The following is a 24,350-nucleotide window of genomic DNA, read 5'->3' on the forward strand; positions in this document are numbered from 1 at the left end:
TAATATTAATTTTGAGATCAATAATATTGACTTTTGATTGCAGATGAGACAAATTTCTTCTCAAACTCTCATGACAGAATTACTCGCCCTCAAGACGTTCAACAAGCATAGGACATCCGTTCATCTTTGCAACGCACATTAAGATTCAGTTTTGATGAGGTTTGGGAGCTTTTTGACACCCCCTCATACACAGCAACTCTCTTTGCTTTGAATATTGTCTATGGGGGAGTGAACGATGTCTAGGAGAAATAATTGAGATATTAAAGAGACATCATCAGAGATGAGATCTGTGTCGTCATGTGTTACTATTGTGTTGGTTGTATTTCTGTAGATGATTGTTGATCTGTTGATGATAAAGCAGATCTCCCATGTGAGCGAGAGACGCCTCGTTCAGAGCTTTAGAGCACAAACACACTTTAAAAGCGTCTGAGGATAAATGTTCAGCACACACAGTCTCCGTCCACATATGAAAGAGTCCTCGTGATGGAGCGCGTATCACCTCCAGACCGCTGTGAAGATATTTTCTGTAGAGATGAACATCTTCTGTAGCCCTGCCCTTCACAAGGACCTCAAATCCACCTGAACACAAAACAACACAAGAATGATGAGAGTTAACAATAGGGTTGGGAATCCTTTGAATTTGATCGATTCTGCTTATCGAGTTAGATTCTTCTTGATTCCCAGTTTTGATTCCACAGTTGAAGTCAAACATTTATTTATGAAATGGGTTCATTTGTGGTTCCTGTGCTGTGAATAGTTAAACTATACTTACCATAGTAGAAATAGTGTTAGTTTTCACGAGATTTCATTGAGATCAGCATGGCATTTTTTTAAGATACTCACAAAGGAACTGATAAGAGGAACTCAATTAAATTAAATCTCAAGAATCCGATTCCTAATCCTTTTGTTTCCGATCTGATTCCGAATTGGAATTAATTTTAAAATCCCAAACCCAGATACCAAAGGAAATCACTTCATTACCTATGTGTGTAAAATCTGATCTGTACTGACACGTCATTCCAAAATCTAAATCCTTCCAGAATCCAGAATCTTTTCTGATCACCTGGGAATGAAATGACATGTGTTATTAAATCTTCATTAAGACACCATTCATTCCCTAATGCTGAATAAACACTCAATCTCACCGGCTGTTCTTCATGAGGAGGAACATGATGACCATAGATGATCTCTGGATTATACTGGTTGAACATCACTGGATAGAAAACCTTCTTACCTTTCAACACAAATGAATGAATGAATGAAAGAAAGACTTCTGTACTGTGATGTATTCCAGAGTGGAATATCAAACTATGCCTGAGCCGTCACATCACTCCAGAGCAATTTTACAAAGACAGTTTTCTGTCGATGGACACATTAATTGTTCACCGCAAAAATAGTCATTTAAATGTAGGGTCAATTATCATTTTCACAAAGCCAGAAGAACACACACCAAGTACTAGGGCTGTTCGATATTAAGGAAAAATGCAAGATGCAATAGAATGCTAAATAATGCGATATTCGTTATGCGATGCAATATTTCTTTTTCTAAAATCAATTTAAAATGTATGAAAATATATTAAATAAGTGATATAAGCAACATATATTTCACATTATTTTAGGAGAAAGAAAGCATCGCTACAACTCCTGAAAGTGAACAGCCATGTGTTACTGTCGCATTAAACACACATCTGACATTTTGTAAACAAACAAAAATAAGTGATACAAATTTTGCTTCTCAATGCGGATTGTTGATTGACCTGCGTCAGAGCAAACACACGCTATCATGCGCACGCACACATATCCCAACTAACATCCTCCTGCCAGATAGATACTATACTATCAGCATCCACCTAAAACTCTGACCGTACATCACTGTTCCAACAATTAAAAGACTCATTTATCACAAACCATCACGATATGCACATGCGCGATATTGCGGTAATTTCAATATATCGCACAGTACTACCAATTTAAAAACAACGTGCTTACATTAAACATTGACAACTAGTTTTCTGAAAACAAAGGAATAAAGATGTTACTTTAAATGCCAAATATCATTATTTTCACTTGTGGTCATAGACTTTTTGTCTCATTAACACTTATTTCAATATATGTTTATTATTTATTGTCAACATACAGTATGTACAGTTCCCTTCATTGTTTGTTCATTTGGCTTCATACCTGCTGCTGCGTTCATTCGGCAGGAGTTCAGGAACTCTGCAGTAAAGCGAACATTGACATCACAGAAGAAGAAGAGAACATTGCTCTGACTCCACGCGTGAGCTCCGACCTGCAGTCCTCGAGCCCTGGAGAAGTCTTCATTCAAATGAATCAAAGTCACGTTTCTGTATTTCATCGTCCTGTAGAACAGACAGCGAAGGTTTCATCGTTCGTCTCACCTTTCGTCATTCGATGAAGTGACACAGACGTGCTTTATCTACAGAGAAACGTCAATTCTACCTTGATGTTTCATCCAGAATTCTTTTCACTTCATTCATGTTTTCAGATCCGAAAAACACCACAGTAAGATGCGTCTGCTCATCACGACGGACGCAAACATCACTGAGACACAAGAAGAGAATTTACACGACACACAGTATGTGATACGCAAACTCACAGATGTCAAATGTACCTGAAATTCTGCATAAATCGTCTGAATGCGTCCAGTTGTTTTGTCAGCGGTAGAATTATGTTAATAAGGATTTGAGAGGCGTCGATGAATTCATCCAGAACTTTCACGAGTGGTGCGAATGGACGAAAGAAGACAAGTCTTCTGAAATCTGGAGAGACATTTTCTCTGAATGTAAGATCATACAGCGTTCCTTTATCCCGTTCCGTGCGGACGATTCCTGTCATATAAAGTGAAGGTTTAATCGACCTTATTAACAAATGGGATTCCGTTCAAGTAATCCACACTCATCTCACCCTCGAAGAAATCTTTCGGAGAGTAAGATGTTCTGTGTCGTGAGTCTCCAGGCTTATGGTCATTCAGCACATGTAAAGCGCTCTCTAACGCTCCGTCCAGCTCGTTCCTGCGGTCCGGACGGAAGGGTCTCTCCACGGGGTGTCGAGCGAGTCCTGTCTCCAGCTGATAGACTCTGTGAAGCGTGAAGCTGTCGAACGGCACCACGGTCAACTCATCAGATACTCGTTCGCCTGAAGCGATCTCTGCGCTTCTCAGCTGTTTCTGCATGAACACTTCCAGATCTGATTGAGTTTTTCCATCACTATTCAATGAGAAGATGACAGCGGACCTGTCCCGCAGATCGTTCTTCAGCTGGGAGATTTCGTTGCTGAGGTTGGTGGTGAACTGAAGGTATTTCTCCTCGTGCCGGTGCAGTAAAGTCTCATATGAGATGCTGGAGCAGGTTTGAGATGAACGCTGATGTTTATGAGTTCTACAGGACAGACACAACCACAACAGCAGCATAAAACATGACAGAAGAGCGAGAACAAACCGCCTGCTGAGCGGAGATGTGAGAAACCTTCTCTTGAACATGACTGCCTGAAAAAGAAAATGCATCTTTTTAATCGACAACATAATTACAACTTTTTCCAAAACCGTATGAATCGACACTGAAATAATAGACAAAAACCAGTGAGATGAAGGGAGTTGAATGTTTTAGTATAGAGGTCACTTACTGCCCAACCGATAAAAAGACACTCTCGTGTGTTACCAAATACATACAGAATATTTCAGTGCACACTTCTTTTCACAGACTCAAAATCAAACATCTGCTTACCTTCTTCTGTCTGGATGATTCTGAAGGTAAAGATGGAGTTTATATGTGTGAGCTGAATGTGAATGTGTTCTCTCACGGTCTCCGCCCATCATGTTTATACATGAGCAGCAGGAAAATGTTGTGAAAGACCTTCTGTCTGTGAGCTCGGACCAAAACTCTGAAAAATCAACAGCTTTCAATATAGAACAAGAAAAGTGTTTAATGGGTCATATGACACGGCTAAAAGGAATATGATCGTCTGTTTGAGCTGTAATGTAATGTGTTTACATGATTTAAGGTTGAATAACGCTGTATTTTCCACACACTGTACATGTCTGTATCTCCTCTTTGCTCCGCCTCTCTGAAACACACAGATTTATTACAAAGCTCATGGCTGTGATTGGCCAGTTCACCAGTGTGTAGTGATTGGTGGAATACTGCAAGCATGTGAGGGAAATGTAACGCCTCTGACCATATTTGGAACATCAGGTTTCTCTTCAATAGTACAGACAGATACGCCCACTTAACTTGTGTTTACATGTGGGCGGTCTTAGTCAAATCATACCACGAGCTGATGTAGATTTGTGTGGGTGTGGCTACAGGAGGGCTGATGTAGATTTGTGTGGGTGTGGCTACAGGAGGGCTGATGTAGATTTGTGTGGGTGCGGCTACAGGAGGGCTGATGTAGATTTGTGTGGGTGTGGCTACAGGAGGGCTGATGTAGATTTGTGTGGGTGTGGCTACAGGAGGGCTGATGTAGATTTGTGTGGGTGCGGCTACAGGAGGGCTGATGTAGATTTGTGTGGGTGTGGCTACAGGAGGGCTGATGTAGATTTGTGTGGGTGCGGCTACAGGAGGGCTGATGTAGATTTGTGTGGGTGCGGCTACAGGAGGGCTGATGTAGATTTGTGTGGGTGTGGCTACAGGAGGGCTGATGTAGATTTGTGTGGGTGCGGCTACAGGAGGGCTGATGTAGATTTGTGTGGGTGCGGCTACAGGAGGGCTGATGTAGATTTGTGTGGGTGTGGCTACACGAGGGCTGATGTAGATTTGTGTGGGTGTGGCTACACGAGGGCTGATGTAGATTTGTGTGGGTGTGGCTACAGGAGGGCTGATGTAGATTTGTGTGGGTGTGGCTTCTGATGTAGATTTGTGTGGGTGTGGCTACAGGAGGGCTGATGTAGATTTGTGTGGGTGTGGCTACACGAGGGCTGATGTAGATTTGTGTGGGTGTGGCTGCTGATGTAGATTTGTGTGGGTGTGGCTACAGGAGGGCTGATGTAGATTTGTGTGGGTGTGGCTACACGAGGGCTGATGTAGATTTGTGTGGGTGTGGCTGCAAGAGGTGTTTCAGGCAGGTCTGGGTGAGCATTCACTTTAAGATAGAACGCATCTTCTGTTCACACACTTTCATTTGTGCAATTGTACGTGTCTAATACATGCATGAGCAACTTATAACACACCAAAGACACAAAAAAACATGTATTAGCAACATATGCTCCCTTTAAATATAAACAAACCAGACACACAAAAGAGTTTACATTGATTTTATTGTTAAGAATTGCTGAAACACTTTTCAACTTTTAATCAGTGTAACACATGTGGTTTCCCAAAGAGGAGATTTGTAAAACATCACTTTCAGTGTAAAGAGAAATATTTCTCAAAAGTCAGGTAATATTTACACTACATGAGTGTTAATGAAAAACAATCAGTTCTTAATTGTTTGTTACTTTTTTACCAAACACATGAGTTTCGCCATCCGAGCAAGAAACCATAAAGACTGACGCTTCCCACCGGGTTTCAGCAGGTGAGACACGCAACAAAAGATCCATGTTTTCTTCACCACATGGATTCCATCAGGCTAGAAATGTTTGATCACAAGTTCACAACAGCAGCACAACCTTTATATACAATCATAAACAAAAACGTTCAGTAGAACACTGAAGAACAGAGATGAAAGAGGTCGACAAATTTATGATCCAATCATGTCATAGACGTAGATGTGATAGTCATCATCAAACTTGATAAAGTAAACCGAAGGCTTTGCCTGAACCTGCTGGATGATTGTGCCCATCTTCTCTGTGCCATCTTTATTCATGCACTCCACCTGCTTTCCAACCAGAGTATCGAACACTTCACCCGGCTCTCTGACCTCTGCTGGATCATCTGATCAAGAGAATCACATTCAATATAAAACATTTAGCCTTCTGTTTATTGTGACTTAACACAAAGAGAACATCAATGACCGAAGAACACACACCTAAATCTGGAAGAATGCGCAGGTCTCCGTCTTTATAATCCTGCATCAGCTGATACATGTAAAGCGTGGGGTCCTTCTCGTACGTTATGAAGAACCAGGTGGGCATGACGGGGGCTCTGGAGAGCACCAAACCCCTCCACTCATCCTTCGAGCCGTCATCCTGTTCAAACATGTGTCCCACCGCCCGGCCCAGTAGTCTGTCCACCAGACGACTGTCGCCCATGCAGAACGAGGCGATCTGTCCGTCTAATATCTGGAGGTTTTTAACCCTACTGTCCTTGAAGATCTCGAGGCCGTAGACGCAGTCGACAGCATCGTACTTGATGAGATAGAGCGAAGGGTTCACGGGCACCTGGATGAGTACTGTCCCCGTCCACAGAGACACGGGATTATGACCGTCTTCTTTCCATGAGTGTTGTATTCTGAAGCCTACGATATTCTCAGTGTGGTCGACCTCGTGAAGGTGTTTGTGCCTGTACGACATTAGATTTGACCAGTTCTTGTTCAAATATATCTCGTTTTACATCTTTTACATGGACGGAGACTCACCTGTGAGAACTCTTCTTCATTACAGACAGGTCTGGGGAGAAACGAAATACATGTAACTTAGTTACGTATTTAAAATACAAAATATGAGTAGCTGCATTTCATTACAGTTACTTTTAAATGGGTTACAGTTACAAAAAGTATTTTAGATTACCAAAGTGATTACTTGGAAAAGGCAATCAATGTAAACAGCAATCTGTGATTCTCTGATGATCTGCAAAAGCATCCTAAACTAACAGTTATGTCCAGAAGTTTCACACCGCTTGACTAATACGCAAAATGTGAATAATTTAAAGATTTCATGTTTACATGTAGCGTACTCCAGATGACAAACTGATTAAATTTATACTGATTACCAGATTTAAAATAATGACATGGCCTTGAGTCTTAATTGTCTGTTGTCGCTTGAATTATCAACAACTGTTTACATGTTTGTGAGTGTCTTGTTTAAGTCATTTTTAAGGTCATTGCGACACTTTGACTTCTTTTCTTAGACATATACTCACAATAATGCCCTATAATGTCCAATGAGGGAGAAGTGTAACTCTGCTGTTGTTTAAGATAATGTGCAGAGGTTAAGGCAAGTCCTCTGTTTGGTGATCCTTTGTTTTATGTACCTTAGTATCGCAAAGTATTTAAATTAAGTTACAAAACCTGTGTAATCTAACGAAATACGTTACAGATGGTTTTTTAAAGCATGTAATCTGTAATAAAATAAATGTCCAGCCCTGATCCCAGATCGGCCAGACACAACACCTCGTACTGAACATGACATGGCGATGTATAATGATATAAATGTTAATGATGCAAGTGTTTTACCTTCAGAGTCTTTAGGGCGGCGGTGTCCATATGAGCTCTCCATCATCATCTCCAAACACATTCAACTCCTGTTTGAATATGAAGCGTGTTGTCATGCGTTACCTACACTGCACATGCATGCTTGTGCACGAGCACTACACGAAAGTTCACGTATAGATCCATTTATAAATCAAAGTATGACGCTATCTGGCACATATATAATCAGACTTCACACATGATCGCTGCTGTCGTCACACGTGATGAATAACGTGCTGAAAGAGAAAAACAAATGTCGGTTATAAAGTTTAACGCGATACTCACTGTGTCTGTGTTCAAACGCGATCACAACAAGACACGCGTTACGCGCGCTCACGTGTCCCGCCACGTCACTCTTTTATACGTTCATATATTTGTACATAAATGTCGGTCGACGATTCTTATCAATAAAAGACAAACTGACGAATGAAAGAAAAAAATAAGAGAGAGAGAGAGAGAGAGAGGGGGTTTATCGCACGTGCACGTGCAGGCGGGAGCGCGCCTGAAGTCCAGTGAGCGCATTGTCTTTGCTTTGCATCCGTCCTCAACTCATCTCATCTCCACTTGAACTTTTGATATTTCTAATAAACAAACCAATTGCTGAGATATAAAGATGATAAAGGTCACATGAAAGAGAAAGTATTTAAAGTGTGCTCTACTTTGTGCTTGCGCGATAATCTCATGGTTAAAGAACTGAAACCGCAGCGCCACATACCAGAAAACATCTGACATAGACGAACTCGAACATAAATGTGTTTTTAGCTCAGTTGCACGTATGTACCGAAGCGCGAGACTATGCTTACTTTCAGTTCGTATTATTATTGATATTTGATTGATTTCGCTATTATGTTTAAAAAGACTTTTATTTTGAAGGTCGACTCACATCAGCAGGAAGCAGGAAGTAGGTGTTCAGGAATGCGATGCTGTAAAGTGAAGAGAAGGCTTATGAGGAGCGCTCGGAACTCACATTCATCAGTTGAATTCTCATGAAATATTTCACGATGATTCAGATATCGAGCAGAATGTGAATGTGACGACAGGAAACATCATGCTGGCCAAATATATCCGCGTGAGTCACGTGAACATATGAGATTCAAGAGATGTTAAAGCTCCGTCGTGTTTCTGTTAGCTGACTGTGTTGTTGGATTATTCTTAACATATATTAACAATGTCCGTTTAAAGTTTGTGTGATATAAGATGCTGCTGATGTGTTTCGACAGAATTCTGAAAGTGAATCTGATAAATTAACAGACAACGTTAGAGACAAACTTGCATCTTCTGTCCTTCATCCAGATGTGATGTTTTGAGATGAACACTGTTCTGTTGTGTGTTTGTGTTCCTCCAGCAGCGCAGTGTTGGCCGGGCGAAGGTGACCCATGCTGTGGTGGTGATTTTCCTGGAGTTCTTTGCCTGGGGTCTCCTGACCACACCAATGCTGACAGTGAGTCATTTCACAGATGTGTTATGAGTGAAAGCATAGGTGTGGATCTGTTGTGAGAAAACAAAAGCTTCACATTCAGTAATGCAGACATCTTAACACACACCCCTTTATCACTTCAGGTCCTGCATGAAACCTTTCCACAGCACACGTTTCTCATGAACGGGCTGATTCAGGGTGTGAAGGTAAATCCAGTGCTTTTATTTACTAACAGAAGGACATTTTCACATTTCAGTGTTATTTTTGTATTATTTTGATTATAAAGGCAAAATGAACTGCATTCGTTCTGAATATAAAAATAGGATAACTGTGGTTGAATGTTGTGTCTGCAGGGTTTTCTGTCGTTCATGAGCGCTCCTCTCATCGGTGCGTTGTCTGATATTTGGGGCAGAAAAAGTTTTCTGTTGCTGACAGTGTTTTTCACCTGCGCCCCTATACCACTCATGAGGATCAGCCCGTGGTACGAGCCGTGTGTATGAGACGTCACATGATTCTCATGTGATCAGATCTCTGTGTCTGTGAATTAGTTTTTACATGGATTCACAAAATAAACTTTTATCGCATGACTTATGCTCAATTGTTTTTAAAATGTTTTAACTTAAGATATTGATTTAACACTTCTAATATGATATTTATGTTTCTGTCTTGTCCTCACAGGTGTTTTTTTGCTCTGATGTCAGTGTCTGGACTTTTCTCTGTTACATTTTCTGTTCTATTTGCATACGTGGCGGATATAACTGAAGAGGAGGAAAGAAGCACAGCATATGGACTGGTAAAATAAAAACGCATGAATATGATTGGCAATTTCATCTCTCGGGGGGGTGGAGGGGATTGTGATGGTCTGTAATATATAAAAACAGTACTCGTGTTTCACATAAAAATAAAATATGTCTTACAAATAAATGTTTTTTAAATGAATCACTTTTGTGTAAATTTTATTGTCGGTTTGATAGTTTTGTGTTTAAATGTCAGCCTTATATTGGTTGTCCGGCTCTCTTAACATTATACAGAAAGATATGAAAAATGATGATCTGAAGCGGCTCACATCTCCGTCATTATGTTGTTTTAGGTTTCTGCAACGTTTGCTGCGAGTTTAGTGACGAGTCCTGCGATAGGAGCATTTGTGTCTGTCAAGTATGGAGACAGTGTGGTGGTTCTTCTCGCCACCATCATCGCAGTGCTGGATATTCTCTTCGTTCTGCTGGTGGTCCCTGAGTCTCTGCCGGACAAAATGAGATTATCATCCTGGGGTTTTCCTATCTCCTGGGAGCAGGCTGATCCGTTCGCTGTAAGATTTCTGAGTTTGTGTACATTCTGGTGAAATATGTGCATCTTGTTTGTAGTCTGTGGTGAAAGTGGCATTTTGTTTTGTGTCTCAGTCTTTGAGGAAGGTTGGTAAAGACTCCACAGTTCTGCTCATCTGTGTCACAGTTTTCCTCTCGTATCTCCCGGAGGCGGGACAGTATTCCAGCTTTTTCCTTTATCTGGGACAGGTATGTTTGTGAATTTAAGTCTTCTCATTGTCCCTTTGAGCTCAAACGTTTAAAACCGTGTTTCTTTTTCAGGTAATAAACTTCTCCTTTGAGGCCATCGCAGGTTTTATCGCAATGGTTGGAATTCTGTCCATCGGTGCACAGGTGACATAAATTAATTCAACATGAAAATCACCAGCAACACAAAAATATTTAGATTCATAGAGTCTGGGATGTTATATGACTTTTCTTTGCAGACGTTACTTTTACGTGTCCTGATGAGGAAGATCGGAAATAAGAATACGGTGTTACTGGGTTTGGGATTTCAACTGTTCCAGCTGACCTGGTACGGCTTCGGCTCAGAACCATGGTGAGATTTCACACAGTGTTCTTCGTTCACTTTAGGAATATACTTCACCACACTTACAATCTCTTAGCCTCAAACCGGGTGGGGGGTACTCTGAGTTCGGCCATGGGGTCTGATCCCGAGCACGGGGCCAGAGCCCTCCCCTCGGTCAGCTCGCCTAATACGCATGTCTTTCTCTATCCATTAAATGTCGTACATGTCGGAAACAACGGCTGTTTCTCTCCGGCAGGATGATGTGGGCCGCCGGGGCGATTGCGGCCTTGTCCAGTATCAGCTTTCCTGCGGTGAGCGCGCTGGTGTCAAGCTGCACAGATCGTGACCAGCAAGGTGAGAACCAAACCGCAGATTACCGAAGTTCAGACAAAATCTGAAGATTGGTGCAGTTGGTTTGTTTCTTAAGCTTGTGGTGTTTGCAGGTGCCGTTCAGGGAATGATCACTGGAATTCGTGGTCTTTGTAACGGCCTCGGTCCAGCTATGTTTGGATTCATATTCTTCCTCTTTGATGTGGAACTGAAAGAGATGAGTCCAGTCGAGCCAAACCACGTCACACCTGACACTGAGAAGGTGAGAGACGCTGTTCAACTACGTTTAAGTGCTGTGTCCTCAGACTCTTCAAACATTCCTTCACCTATTCATCGTATGATGATATTCTGCGGTACTGCATGGAACACAAATGTAGACTGCATTAATTCTTAAATGAACTGTAAATATCTTGCAGAAGTCTGTTATTCCGGGTCCGCCCTTTCTGTTTGGAGCGTGTACGGTTGTGTTGGCTCTGCTGGTGGCCGTCTTCATACCCACTCAGCACACATCAGAGGTGAAGACCTGCAGTACTCGAGTCACCACTGAACCTGTGAATGGCATCCCGGAGACGGGTTCAGTTCCTTTGAGCGACGAGGACAACGAGCCTCTCTTACAGGACAGCAGTTTATAATCTACAAGCTTTTATCCTACGTCTTTTCTTTTTTAAATTCCTGATAGAGAACGTGCCTTCTTCATATTTTGTCGTATTGACACGTACATGCTGCTGTGTATCTGAATGTAAAGCGTAGTCGGTCTTCAACATATTCACTAGAGCTTTAACCTCTGAACGTCTACAGAATGCAATAATAATGACATAAACTCAAGTGACAGATTCACATTCATCTGTTAGTTGAGTTAAGAAAATAAACTGCACAGTTTGTCTAATAGTGTTTGGGTCAGCGGCCGCAGCAGGAGCTTTTATAGAAGAGGAATGAAAGGATTTCAGCTGGAAGTCATTCATCAGTCTGTGCTGTCGTCATGACAGAGACCCTTAAAGATCAGACCAGTTCATTTGATCTTTTCTTTCCTGGAGTTCTAAACGGACTCACTTTGCTTTTTTTATGTGAGTACTTGAGTAAAATGGCTTTTTAAATGAATGTTTGACTCAAGGTCAAAAGAGTTTCACCTTTATTACACGTAAGAACTAAATGAAGTCATATCTCCAGCACTAACAGCTGGACGTCTGAATGAATGCCATGTTCTGTCTGTTAATACAGGTGTTTTTAACATAGAGAGGAGCTTTGAAATCATGTGGGCACTGATTCTTATCATTATTCATACTTGAAGAGGAGTCGAGTGTATTCATGCAGTCTTTATTGTGGTAAATGTGTATTTTTAATTGAACAGGACTTTGTTACACACGCCATTCCTCATGTCTGAGCAGGCCTTCTGTAAACTGATGATCATTGGTTCGTAGAAGAAACGTTATTGATGTGTTTGTTCAATGAACACTGCATTCAGTTTTTTGTTCCAAGCGTTTGCTGATTTATTCATTGATCTACGTTCAATAAACGAAATCATATCCCATAATACACAAGTGACGCTTAATTTGCCACCAACATTTAAACGTTACTCTTTTTTCGTGGGGGTTTGCATGTCGTGTTTGTTTAATATTTTATATAACATTTTGTAAAACAAATTTACAGGAATAAGTTAAATCATTGACACCCATTACATCAATTACATCATAAGTCAAACAGCTACTAGATTTTATCATCATCCTGCAAAACCACCGGGTTTGGTCACAAACATCCAAAATAAACTAGATTTACAGATTCAATCTGTGACAAGAACATCAGCACAATCACAATGTGAAATTCAGTGCAACCTGCATCTATGTTTCCAAAACACTCGGAATGAGAAAATAAAAGCGAATCATGACTGAAGAAACTTTATACTGCTGAATGAGAGTTTCTTACAGAAGACAGCTCAGGGACACTTTTGTTGTGTATATTGGTAGAGTCTCTGAAAAACAAGAACTAAATGTCAATATCTGCATGATGTATATGGTTAAGACGGCTCATTTAAAAACTACAGGGAATTAAGTCATTTATTTATTTTACAAATGTATTACCAGAATCTTTTTTCATTTTTTAATACTTGGAAAAAAATAAGACATTTAAAATGTCTTTTGTAATCCACGTATTGTGTATTAAAGTCACAGTGAAACGGAAGTTGCGACTTCCTTTCCGTATCGTGACGTATATTCGAGTGAAACAGCTTCTGAAATTAGACAAAATGTAGGGCGGGGCTTTATTTAGCCTTTCTGATTGGTTTGTTGCAAGTTGGGCCTGTGCTAAAAATGCCTGGCCATTGGACAGTGAGGCTAGTCCCGCCTCATTTCTGTTGCTGACGTCATGTGGTGAAGTGTTGTTGTTGTTGGAGGGGGAGAGGAGCTTAATGTTTTCGATTAAACTATTACAAGTGCAACTAAATAAATCATTTATAATAATCACTACAACACTTGTGTAAAACACTTGGAACATTCCTGTTAAATTTCACAGTGACTAAAAGTAAACTGAAGGATTCTGGGAAATAAAGTGTATCATTATTTATTAATCTTCTTAGATAAATACAAATGATATGATTAAGTCTATTAATAATATTGAATTGAACGTCATCGCCCAGGTGACTCACCTCTGTCCTCGAGAGATTGCAAGTATGTGTTCATGAATTCTCTGTCGCGTTCGTCCGTTACAGTTTCATCTTCATCGTCAGTGTGTTTGGAATTGTCATATAATCGGACTAATCTGAAATACAAAGTCACGTGTTAAACTGACTCTGGATCAGCAGCGGCCACACAGCGACAGGCGCTCGAGTTTACACGTCAGGGTTTTATTTCAAATGTCATTCTGGTTTGTTTTGCTGATCGTACTTGATCTGAGGGTCGTCTGCGAATCTGGAGGGGATGCTGATGAGCTCATCCGCACTCAGCACGAGCATCTTCAGATGTGTGATGTTGCTCATGGACAGAGGGATGTGTTTGATCTTGTTCTTGTGTAGATACACCGTCTCTAAAGCTTCGATCCTAAAACACATGTTCTCATCACTCATGTGCACTCCCATATATCTGCTTTACATGAGAACGACAGACACACCTGTCCATGTCTTCAGGCAGATCCTTGAGTCTGTTGTTACTCATATCCAAACACTTCAGACCGTCCATGCGTAGGACACAGATGGGAATGCTGGCAAATGTGTTTTCTGACAAGTCCAAATGCTTCAGTTTTTTCAAATGACTCAGCTGAAACAAAACGTACAGAACCGAAATACATGAACGTGATTTAATGTTGGATGTACAGTATGAACTCTTCCATTTTCAAACGCTTGAACACACCTGCGGCTCTTTGCTTTATGTTTCACATTTAAGTCCTCAGTGTGTCTGTGAAACATGCAGAGCTCTAAAGACTCATTCTTGTTTATGAGAAATGATATTTCTTCGTCTACAAAACTCATTTCTTGCATTTAAATCAAAATGTTTTCAATGGTTCACGTGTGTTCAAACGTTTGACTGCAGGTTTTCTTTTTGTACCTCAAATGGTAACTCTTCTAGTTTGAAGTTTGCCGTCATTTCTAATCGCTCCAGATTCACACAGTTTCCCAGTTGAGGTGGAATATTGGATAATCGATTATAACTTACGTTTAATTCTCTTAAGCTGAAGAGTTTTCCTGTTATAAAAGAGACAGATTGAATGACTGTGGGGATTCATGTGACGTTCCACACGGGTCTGATGTGATTCTGACCGATCTCAACAGGAATCTTTGTCAGGCCGTTCCTCGGGACGTCCAGCACACGCAGATCCACGAAGGCCTCGATGTAAGCGGGAATCTCGGGAATCCTTGTTTCACGGATGTGCCATTCCTTCAGGTAACTCATATACTGAAGATCTTCAGGTAATTTCTGTACAATCACAATGAAACGCTGCGTGGAGGAAATCATTTCTTGAAATAAAATAGGATTTTAGAAATATTTACCATCCATTTCTTTCCAGTCAACTCAAAAATAAACTTTCTGTCCTCTTCTTCATTACCTGCACGAGACAAACAGTCAGTTATTACAACTGTTGAACGTTTGAGACAAGTGACAAACACACAAGTATTTTCTACTTGATGGCTTCAGTGTAAATGATTTGCAGATTGTGTGTTTATGTTGTTAAATACCTTTATTAATAGTCGGCAGAACGTTGAGTTGTGCGAGAGCAGATCTCTCCAGATAACACTGCAGTGTCTCCACCTCAACTCTCTTTAACTTTCTGCATGCGATGCGATACTGCCACTGTTCATTCACCCTGAAACACACACACATGTGCGCGCGTCCACAGACATACACACACGCACACACATGAGATATGAAAGAGAAATCTCTTTTATCTCTTCTTGCGACTGTTGAGTTGAAGTTTGAATCGCTGGTAAAGTCTCTCGGTGACATAAAGTGTTTTTTCAGTCTCTGACACAAATGAATGAATATTGAGGGTTTTATCAGAAGAGATGTTTTGTGTTTTTATGGAAATCTTCTCACTTGGCCAGAGCACTTTTGCTGAGTCTCTCTTCTTCTTTCTTCTGCCTCTGTCTGTGTTGTTTCACCCGGCCCTCCCACAGTTCTCGGATCAGTGAGAGATGGTCAACAGGAATGTCAATGCCCATCCGGTCCGTTCTCATGTTTGATGCTGAAGAACAAATGTAACCTCAATAAAATGACATCCGATTACATGTGATGATGTTACGATCAGATATGACACAGCATATTTATACAATATTACAACTAGGTGTTAGGTTTCTTTCTAATGAACAAGCCGATCCTGCTGTCGAATGAACCACACAAATATCATCTGTCCAGACTTAATGTAGTTGATCTTTGTTCGCCCTTGTGATTTCTCCCTCTTGTCTCCCGTATGTCTCCATCTTTATGACCTCAAACCCACGAAGAGTCACTCAGTTACCAAAGGCAAACCCAAACGTGACCCTCATTCTACATTTAGTGTAATTCTCCAGTGATTGGTGATTTATTTAGGAGTAAAATGTTCGTACCTGTCAGAAGGTCTGTGTTACACGCCGGCTCCAGACTCGTGTTTACAGCTCATGTCTATTTAGGATTCTGTATGAGCGAGCGTCTATTTTTACTGTGTGAGATATGAGCGGTCATGCCACTGACCGTCTGCTCTTGTGTTTACAGTTTTACACATGATCATTCAGAAATGACACAGAAACTTTCAACAGGGCTGAAAACAGACACACTTGTCGCCCTTTACATTACGCTGAGCTGTATTTAGTTAACCAGAGAGAAGCTTTTGTCCTTTAAATGAACTGTGAGCGACCTTTAGCTCAAGGGTCGTGACCTCTCAAATATATCAACCTCTTTAGTTTCAATTTACACATACAGCTCGTGTTTCACAGATGCACACGCGTGTAACATCAGATCAACACTATTCAGACATTATACTGAGACATAAATCAATATACAGTCAGGACAATATTCTGTTTAACACATGACGATGACTCAAATCTGAAATATACTGTATGTTTGTACAATAATATTTTTTATGTGATATTTAGAGAATTTGGAGTTTTATTCATGCAATAATATTTTCAATTATTTATAAATATATAATTATTTTATTTTTGAAGACAGGGTAAACAAATATTTAGAATCCCTGTTTACTGCCATCTGGTGTGAGTTAAGTTGCACAAACATGTGTAATGTCATTGTGTAACCACTAGATGTCTTCATAACTCTCTCTCTCTCTGTAATATTTACATGTGATATTTAGAGAATTTGAAGTTTAATGAAATATTCATACGACCATTTTTTTTATTATTTATAAATATACACTTTTTCAGGCAGGGTAAACAAATATTCAGTTTTATGTTATATTTATACAATAATTACATAATAATAATCTCTCTCTCGCACCCTCATTCTCTCTCTCTGTAATATCTACATGTAATATTTAGAGAATTGTTTAGTTTTATGTAATATTTACGACATCTTACCGACCTAAAACAACATTTCAAAACATATTTATCAATCATACGAAAGAAGATCATTAAAGTCACAGGTTTTATTCACAGAAAAAGATGCAGCGTGCAGCATATATTGCCTTGTAGCTGTCCCAAACAAACAAATCATCAACTCTAAAAGTCAGACCATAATGCAGATCTCCAGGTGCATTATGGGTAAAAGCAGTGGCATTTTCTGTATTACTCCATTTCTCTGTCCACACATTCAAACACACGAATGTAATTGATAAACTCCGTCAGTGTCACTGCATGTGTGTGTGTGGATAATGTGTTTCTGTTGGTCAGACTCGATGTAATGCAAGAGTAAGACACTGATATGATTTTGGGTGATGTGAAGAGTAGCTTTAGGATTTAATGAAGTTGCCAAGACACTGAGATTTACACACAGAGATTGTGTCTTTATTAAATATCATGAATGCAGATCGAAAATCAAGTGTTTTTATTTTCAAGTGATGACCGGACGGCGTCTGTGCAGCTGTGACGGATGTCTTATTCAGCATTAGCATCTTATAACAACATTACATTCGGCCCTGAAGACCAAAATAGAGCTCCTGCCGGGCCGCTTAATACCCCGAGCTCAGGCTAAATCACGGCCCGCACAACTGAAATATCACACATGTGTGATGGGCTTTGCATCACACCCAGATTCTCCAGATACATTTGGCCGTGTGTTAAAGGGCATGAAAGTGTGCTGGTGTTAATGTGATGTCATGTATCTGAACAATACATCACACACACGCTCTCATCTGAGCCCACGAGCAAACTATTCATCCCAGAGAAATATTTCTATCATTTGATGATTCAAAGTGCTTCACACAGACATGAAGAGGAGGAACATAAAGAGCATTACAGAACACAAAGAAGAAGAATGAATATGACCTGCCGGGTTGTGAATGTGATGTAAGTGTTTCTCTGTAAGCGTGTGACTGTGTTTCTGAGACACGTGTTTTAATGCGTCTGTCACTTGACGATTAGAGAGGTTATTTTTAATCCGATGCTCCTTCACAACATATGCAAAATGCTTTCCATCTTAAAAATAAATACTTCACATCATCTATTGTTTTCATTCCAGCATCAGGTGTGAAAGTGTATTTCTCAAACTGAAGGTTGTGTGCTGACACTGACACTCATGAGATTCATTGGTTGATAATGAGGATCATTACGCTTCTGATGTATCATGATTCTCAAACATGTGCAGCCGCTGAAGTGAAGATGAGGAGGAGCTGAAACACATCACCGATGACACGTCAGTCATACTGAAATAAAGACTCGCCGCATGTGTGAGGTCAGTCACAACACGTCACTGCTTCGTGTGCCATGCGTGTTCTTCAAAGATCAGAATCAGGTGCTGGATGTGCAAACGCTTTAGAATCTGTTTCCATTCGAGGATGATGAAGGTGTTTACTGATCTCATATGTGTGTTCTCTTCACAGAAAATGAGCTCTGCTTTGATTCATGACAAGTTATTCATCAAGACGTTCTGGGAGCAGAAGATCGTTCATCACAATCACATGACAGACACTGAAGAAGAGAGGATGAAGAACAGCTCTCTCACCAAGTGAGTTTTATCTTCTTAACATTAAAGATCAAACCAATGAGTGTGACAGACTTGCAGTATAATAGCTTCATATGAACGGATCACCTACTGTGACTGCTGCTCTTCACTGGCACTCTTCTCTGTTTTTATTTTTATTTGATTATATTACTATATGTGACCTTAAATTTAGTTTTTTTTTGTCTTATAAAAGTACAGTGTAACAGGTTCTGTTGAGCTTCAGAAAGCTGCTGACAAAAACAAGCACTCACACACGCTATTAAAATACACCAACAATATCAGACATGGTGCAACACGTTTTGCTTAAATTGTTAGATTTAAGATGAACGATTTATGAAAATAAAATGCAAAAGGATTCATTTACACAAGCCGATTATTAGTGTTTGTTTGCAATGTAGCAAATGTACACAATTTCAAACAAATTTAATTAAAAAAAATGTATTCTATTGACAGAATGTTCAACATTTTTAAATGGAACTGACAGTGATGAATGTATGGTGACATATTCATTTGTGATTAGTCTTGGGTTGTTTTGCCTTTATTTAACCATCACAAGTCTTGTTTTGCACAGACAGCATCAGCTTGTGTTTTGATTTTCATACACAGCCGTCAAGAGATAATTATTTGATCCTTAAGGACATGATCTGAATATAGCTTACACAGAACCAAAGACTAAAAAGACCTGTGCTCCTGCTTCCTCATTTCTTTCCTGCAGGAAAAACAAATCTCGTTACTGTTAGATTGAACTTTTTTATTATTCCTGTGAGTGTTAATGTAATAGTTTGAAATGCTATGAGTGCATCAATTCAACCTGTGAGCTCACTGAAGTATTTCACGATGTTCTTCAAACCGTGATTTCAGGCTTCGTGACGAGTGGCTAAAGAGACTGGAGAGCCGGACGAAACATCTGAAGAATTTTGGTGACAACCGAGGCCCAAATGTATCATCCGTCTCATGAACGGACACACTGGACATCTGATGAACTCAATAAAGAAACATGATATTCACTCCTGTCGGATTCTCTTTATTTCTCATCCAGTTTGTTTATCCTTCATTAGCACACGGATGAAAAGCAACAGAAGCTGTAATGGAGAATGAATCTTCCGCACTGAACAGGTGTTGTGAAGGACATGAGCCGATATTTCACAGCATGTTACAGGAGTGTGAAAACACTGATCCTCCAGCAGAGAGATTTAAAACTGACACGTCTGCTGAAAGATGTGACCCGTGAATGCATGAGACGCTCTGTCAGCGGCCGTTTAAACATAACCAATCCTTTAACTGAAATAACCAACATCATCTCTTTACAGCTTAGATCATAAAATACTCAAAACTTAATTCACTGATGTACAACGTTCCTCTCCACCAGAGGCCACTGTGCAACCAAACTCACATATTTATCATGAAGACATCATGCCTAAAATTCTGCACTGAAGAAAGTCCAACAAAAATGACAAATTATTCATCCGTTAAACAAAAGAGGAACCAAAACGACTGGGTCAAACGATCAGAGTCTTGATGAGTCATTGCCAAACTCTCCACCTTCAAGCTTTTCTCAAACGAAGAGATCTTTCGTCATCTACTTCTTCTTCTTCTTCCCTTTCTTCCCTGCATCTCCCGGTTGTGATCCAGCTTCAGCTCCTCCACTCTTCTGCGTTCTGCTCTTTAGTTTGGGAATCATCTCAGCAACATAAAACATCACGTCTTTCTCTGAAAACACACAGATGAGTCCCGTTACTTCAGCTCGATGTGAAGCAGAGTAGGAAATGTTTCAGACAGTCAATATGTGTGTTGTGTTTCACTGATCTGAATTCAGTCTGATCATTAATACACTTAACACATCAGCAAGACGAAGAGGTTGAAATGACAATTATTTTCAGAAATTCAAGAATAAGCCATTTTATTTTCCGAATGATGCGTTTACGTGGAGAACACTGAATAGAACCGTTCGTCTAGTGACTTACTAGATGAAAATTTTTCAAGACAGAAGCTTCCATCTTCTTGTTTAAGTTGCACCCGCACGCGTCCTCTGAACTGAACGTCTCTGTTCCATTCTCTGGGATACATTTTGTTCTGCGGAGGAAAATCACATTACTTCACAGTTTCACATGTACAGATCAGCACATCAATAGAAAACAACATCCGAACCTCCACAAGAACATTGAGACCAGCTGCCGTCAGCACATCTCGAATCTCAGCGCATGAAGGATTTTCCACTGCCTAAACAAACAAACACATCACATCATATAACACACATCACATCACACACCACAGATACACAAACACATCACATCACACACACCACAGATACACAAACACATCACATCATATAACACACACACACACACACACAACAGATACACAAACACATCACATCACACACACCACAGATACACAAACACATCACATCATATAACACACACACACACACACACACACAACAGATACACAAACACATCACATCACACACACCACAGATACACAAACACATCACATCACACACACACACCACAGATACACAAACACATCACATCATATAACACACACACACACACACACAACAGATACACAAACACATCACATCACACACACCACAGATACACAAACACATCACATCACACACACACACCACAGATACACAAACACATCACATCATATAACACACACACACACACCACAGATACACAAACACATCACATCACACACACACACCACAGATACACAAACACATCACATCACATAACACACACACACCACAGATACACAAACACATCACATCATATAACACACACATACACAAACAAACACACACACAAACAAACAAACAAACACACACACACACACAAACAAACACACACACACAAACAAACACACACACCCCCCCCCACATCACAAACACACACACACACACACACACACACACGATGAATTAGAATAACACTTTACTTTGTCCACGGGGATTCTTCTTCCTTCTGCTAAAGTCTTTTTATTGTTGATGTAAGACGGATAAACGCACAGAAACCTGATGGAGAAACAGAAGCTGAATGATGACGTTCATTCACGTGTTTGTGTTTAAAGCAGACGCACGTGACCTCACCTCTCTTTATCCGCCGGGTTTGTCGTTAAATGCGACATGTCTGTCTATAGTTGATGTTTGTTTTTCTGCAGTTATAAACACACGTCGCTGCTTGTGGAAGATTTCATATGAAAATGAATGATGAGTGTAACTTCGTCGGTGACGTCACGTCCGTCAGAGGCGTTTACGTCCGCTCGTTGGGGGGGGGAGTTGCGTCACAGCGCCATCTGTCGGTGGCGGAGCGCAGTTATGCGTCCGCGTGTTTGCCTGAGACATGTTTACATTGAACATTTTTACATGTCGGATGAAAGATTAATGAGATGAAGATGATGAAGATGATGAAGAGGACATGACGCGCCAATCTGTGGTGAGTGTTTATAACTCAATAACTGATCTTTAACGGAAATATAAAGCGTGTTTGTATGTGCTGCTCGCTGACCTAAGATCAGTGCTGATTTATTATTAGTTCCGTTTTAAAATGATCGGAACAAGAACATAATACCCTGATGTCCGATCTCTGTGTTGTGTGTGTTGTGTGTGTTGTAAGGATGTGAGTGTGTATTTCAGCGCTGGGCAGGACGTCACAGATGTTGTGTTCATCACACACAGAGTCTTTCAGGAGTTTCCCTGCAGAGTCCTGCCTGAATTCACACCCTGGTACCCATCAACATCAGACAACATCAGACCCATCAGACCTGAGATCAGACCACCTCTCATCAGCCATGAAGATCTGAAGAACATCACATCAGACAGAATCAGACCTGGGATCAGACCACCTCTCATCAGCCCTGAAGATCTGAAGAACATCACATCAGACAGAATCAGACCTGAGATCAGACCACCTCTCATCAGCCCTGAAGATCTGAAGAACATCACATCAGACAGCATCAGACCTGAGATCAGACCACCTCTCATCAGCCCTGAAGATCTGAAGAACATCACATCAGACAGAATCAGACCTGAGATGAGACCACCTCTCATCAGCCATGAAGATCTGAAGAACATCACATCAGACAGCAAAAGACCTGAGATCAGACCACCTCTCATCAGCCATGAAGATCTGAAGAACATCACATCAGACAGCATCAGACCTGAGATCAGACCACCTCTCATCAGCCCTGAAGATCTGAAGAACATCACATCAGACAGCATCAGACCTGAGATCAGACCACCTCTCATCAGCCCTGAAGATCTGAAGAACATCACATCAGACAGCATCAGACCTGAGATCATACCACCTCTCATCAGCCCTGAAGATCTGAAGAACATCACATCAGACAGCATCAGACCTGAGATCAGACCACCTCTCATCAGCCCTGAAGATCTGAAGAACATCACATCAGACAGCATCAGACCTGAGATCATACCACCTCTCATCAGCCCTGAAGATCTGAAGAACATCACATCAGACAGCATCAGACCTGAGATCAGACCACCTCTCATCAGCCCTGAAGATCTGAAGAACATCACATCAGACAGAATCAGACCTGAGATCAGACCACCTCTCATCAGCCCTGAAGATCTGAAGAACATCACATCAGACAGAATCAGACCCATTAGGGAATGTGAAGACTCCAACAGAATCAAGACTGTCAGCAGCTCTGAGAATGTCAGAGAGTTGAAACGCTCGTGGTGTGTGATCACAGACAGTAGGACACCGATGAAGATCACACACTCGTTCTCTGGTCTATTTCTTCAGATCATTGAGAAACACAGACTTCATCTTCATCAGAGAGTGAAGTGGGTGGTGTGTGAGCTCAACTGTGTCACACACACTATTGATGAAGTCTGGTTTCAGCTGAATGGAGCGATCAGACACTCCAGACTGCCCACCTGTAACGCAAACTTTCAGCGAGGTCTGTCTCAGATCTGGATTTACTGTGACCTCTTCTACTCTGAGTTTATTGGCAGTTTCTTAAAGAAGGAACTGCAGCTCTCAGGCCAGATGGCATTAAGTGTTCATAAACTTGGAGATATTCTTCAGTTTTAACTTATATAATAATGAAGGGGTCAGCTGTGGCCTAATGGTTTGAGCGTTGGGCTTGTGATCAGAAGGTTGCTGAAGGTTGCTCAGTGTCAGCAGGTCATGACTGAAGTGCCCTTGAGCAAGACACCTTACCCCTGATTGCTCTGCAGTAATGTGCCACTGTATAAAACTACTTGTAAGTCGCTTTGGATAAAAGCGTCTGCCAAATGAATAAATGTAAATGTAAATGTGAAGCTTCCATCATCTGCTTTTAAAATATTGGATGTGTTGTAACTGTAAATTAAAGGTGCTGTGGTGTTTAAATCCGACGTCATGTTTATTTCAGATCACTTAAGTTCAGCTCGACCGACTCGAGTCGATGTTTACTGGTCGGTCCGCTCAACATGTGTGTGTATGATGTTCAGTAGAGATCAGAGTTTTTTGTGATTTCTGAATGCTTTTGTCAGAAAGGAACTGCTGAGAACAGAAATGATGGTCAGGTGAGTCGTGTTGTCATTCACACTCGTCTCTAAACCCATGACCGTGGCGTTGCTTGCGCCTGCTCTAAGCTTTCAGATTATGGATCTGTTTCGAATAAAACACATACGTTGATTCTGTTATCAAGTCCATCAGTTTCTAATGGGAGTCATCTGCGGGTGTTTTGTAAAGATGTAGTGACGTGTGTGACAGATGTTCGTATCTTCTTCATCAACTGTAGAGCTTCTGAAAGGAGTCCTCATGTTTTGATCAGTCAAGAGAACTTTCATCCATCAGAAGTGAAGAGTGATTGTT

At 40.7% G+C, this 24,350-nt stretch overlaps 6 protein-coding genes across 9 annotated transcripts; 3 read left to right on the forward strand and 3 right to left on the reverse strand.

Annotated features, from left to right (window-relative positions):
- Window positions 1-295: 295 nt before the first annotated feature.
- csgalnact1b (chondroitin sulfate N-acetylgalactosaminyltransferase 1b) lies at window positions 296-3,835 on the reverse strand (the record flags this gene model as incomplete). Its single annotated transcript, XM_079468173.1, has 8 exons — window positions 296-579; window positions 982-1,063; window positions 1,146-1,234; window positions 2,182-2,360; window positions 2,461-2,562; window positions 2,633-2,849; window positions 2,926-3,398; window positions 3,744-3,835. The coding sequence occupies 8 exons, from the start codon at window positions 3,833-3,835 to the stop codon at window positions 296-298; spliced, it is 1,518 nt and encodes a 505-aa protein (XP_079324299.1).
- A 1,418-nt stretch (window positions 3,836-5,253) lies between these two features.
- On the reverse strand, window positions 5,254-8,188 carry spinb (spindlin b). Of its 2 annotated transcripts, none has more exons than XM_079467744.1 (5): window positions 7,648-7,908; window positions 7,348-7,415; window positions 6,532-6,562; window positions 5,983-6,455; window positions 5,254-5,888 (listed from the first exon to the last, which is right to left on the reverse strand). In XM_079467744.1, exons 2-5 carry the CDS (start codon window positions 7,406-7,408, stop codon window positions 5,695-5,697), a joined length of 759 nt encoding a protein of 252 aa, XP_079323870.1. In that variant the 5' UTR covers window positions 7,409-7,415; window positions 7,648-7,908; the 3' UTR covers window positions 5,254-5,694. The 2 variants fall into 2 exon arrangements, with proteins under 2 accessions (XP_079323870.1, XP_079323871.1); XM_079467745.1 differs by lacking the exon at window positions 7,648-7,908 and adding an exon at window positions 8,078-8,188 and having other exon boundaries at window positions 5,255-5,888; window positions 7,348-7,598.
- mfsd14bb (major facilitator superfamily domain containing 14Bb) lies at window positions 7,655-12,835 on the forward strand. Of its 3 annotated transcripts, XM_079467741.1 has the most exons (13): window positions 7,655-8,135; window positions 8,236-8,431; window positions 8,708-8,803; window positions 8,923-8,985; window positions 9,133-9,260; window positions 9,458-9,572; window positions 9,870-10,088; window positions 10,180-10,293; window positions 10,366-10,437; window positions 10,530-10,642; window positions 10,869-10,966; window positions 11,056-11,204; window positions 11,359-12,835. In XM_079467741.1, the coding sequence occupies exons 2-13, from the start codon at window positions 8,411-8,413 to the stop codon at window positions 11,572-11,574; spliced, it is 1,404 nt and encodes a 467-aa protein (XP_079323867.1). In that variant the 5' UTR covers window positions 7,655-8,135; window positions 8,236-8,410; the 3' UTR covers window positions 11,575-12,835. The 3 variants fall into 3 exon arrangements, with proteins under 3 accessions (XP_079323867.1, XP_079323869.1, XP_079323868.1); XM_079467743.1 differs by lacking the exon at window positions 7,655-8,135 and having other exon boundaries at window positions 8,242-8,431; window positions 8,711-8,803; window positions 8,923-8,951; window positions 9,153-9,260; window positions 11,359-12,472; XM_079467742.1 differs by lacking the exon at window positions 7,655-8,135 and having other exon boundaries at window positions 8,281-8,431; window positions 8,711-8,803; window positions 11,359-12,472.
- srp19 (signal recognition particle 19) lies at window positions 12,414-21,774 on the reverse strand. Its single transcript, XM_079468174.1, has 16 exons — window positions 21,614-21,774; window positions 21,463-21,538; window positions 20,665-20,736; window positions 20,481-20,589; window positions 20,100-20,226; window positions 19,742-19,826; window positions 16,935-16,938; window positions 15,463-15,610; window positions 15,105-15,232; window positions 14,919-14,974; window positions 14,688-14,844; window positions 14,476-14,612; window positions 14,042-14,187; window positions 13,819-13,971; window positions 13,581-13,693; window positions 12,414-12,908 (listed from the first exon to the last, which is right to left on the reverse strand). The coding sequence occupies exons 1-16, from the start codon at window positions 21,649-21,651 to the stop codon at window positions 12,859-12,861; spliced, it is 1,599 nt and encodes a 532-aa protein (XP_079324300.1). The 5' UTR covers window positions 21,652-21,774; the 3' UTR covers window positions 12,414-12,858.
- Window positions 18,217-19,523, forward strand: LOC306900610 (protein FAM240B). Its single transcript, XM_079467747.1, has 3 exons — window positions 18,217-18,306; window positions 18,395-18,519; window positions 19,378-19,523. The coding sequence occupies exons 1-3, from the start codon at window positions 18,238-18,240 to the stop codon at window positions 19,472-19,474; spliced, it is 291 nt and encodes a 96-aa protein (XP_079323873.1). The 5' UTR covers window positions 18,217-18,237; the 3' UTR covers window positions 19,475-19,523.
- A 43-nt stretch (window positions 21,775-21,817) lies between the features above and the next one.
- Window positions 21,818-23,879, forward strand: shld3 (shieldin complex subunit 3). The gene is made up of 2 exons (XM_079467825.1): window positions 21,818-21,959; window positions 22,140-23,879. Exons 1-2 carry the CDS (start codon window positions 21,942-21,944, stop codon window positions 23,580-23,582), a joined length of 1,461 nt encoding a protein of 486 aa, XP_079323951.1. The 5' UTR covers window positions 21,818-21,941; the 3' UTR covers window positions 23,583-23,879.
- Window positions 23,880-24,350: the final 471 nt, after the last annotated feature.

The sequence above is a fragment of the Barbatula barbatula genome, assembly GCF_947034865.1.
Source record: "Barbatula barbatula genome assembly, chromosome: 11".
Taxonomy (NCBI): Eukaryota; Metazoa; Chordata; class Actinopteri; order Cypriniformes; family Nemacheilidae; genus Barbatula; species Barbatula barbatula.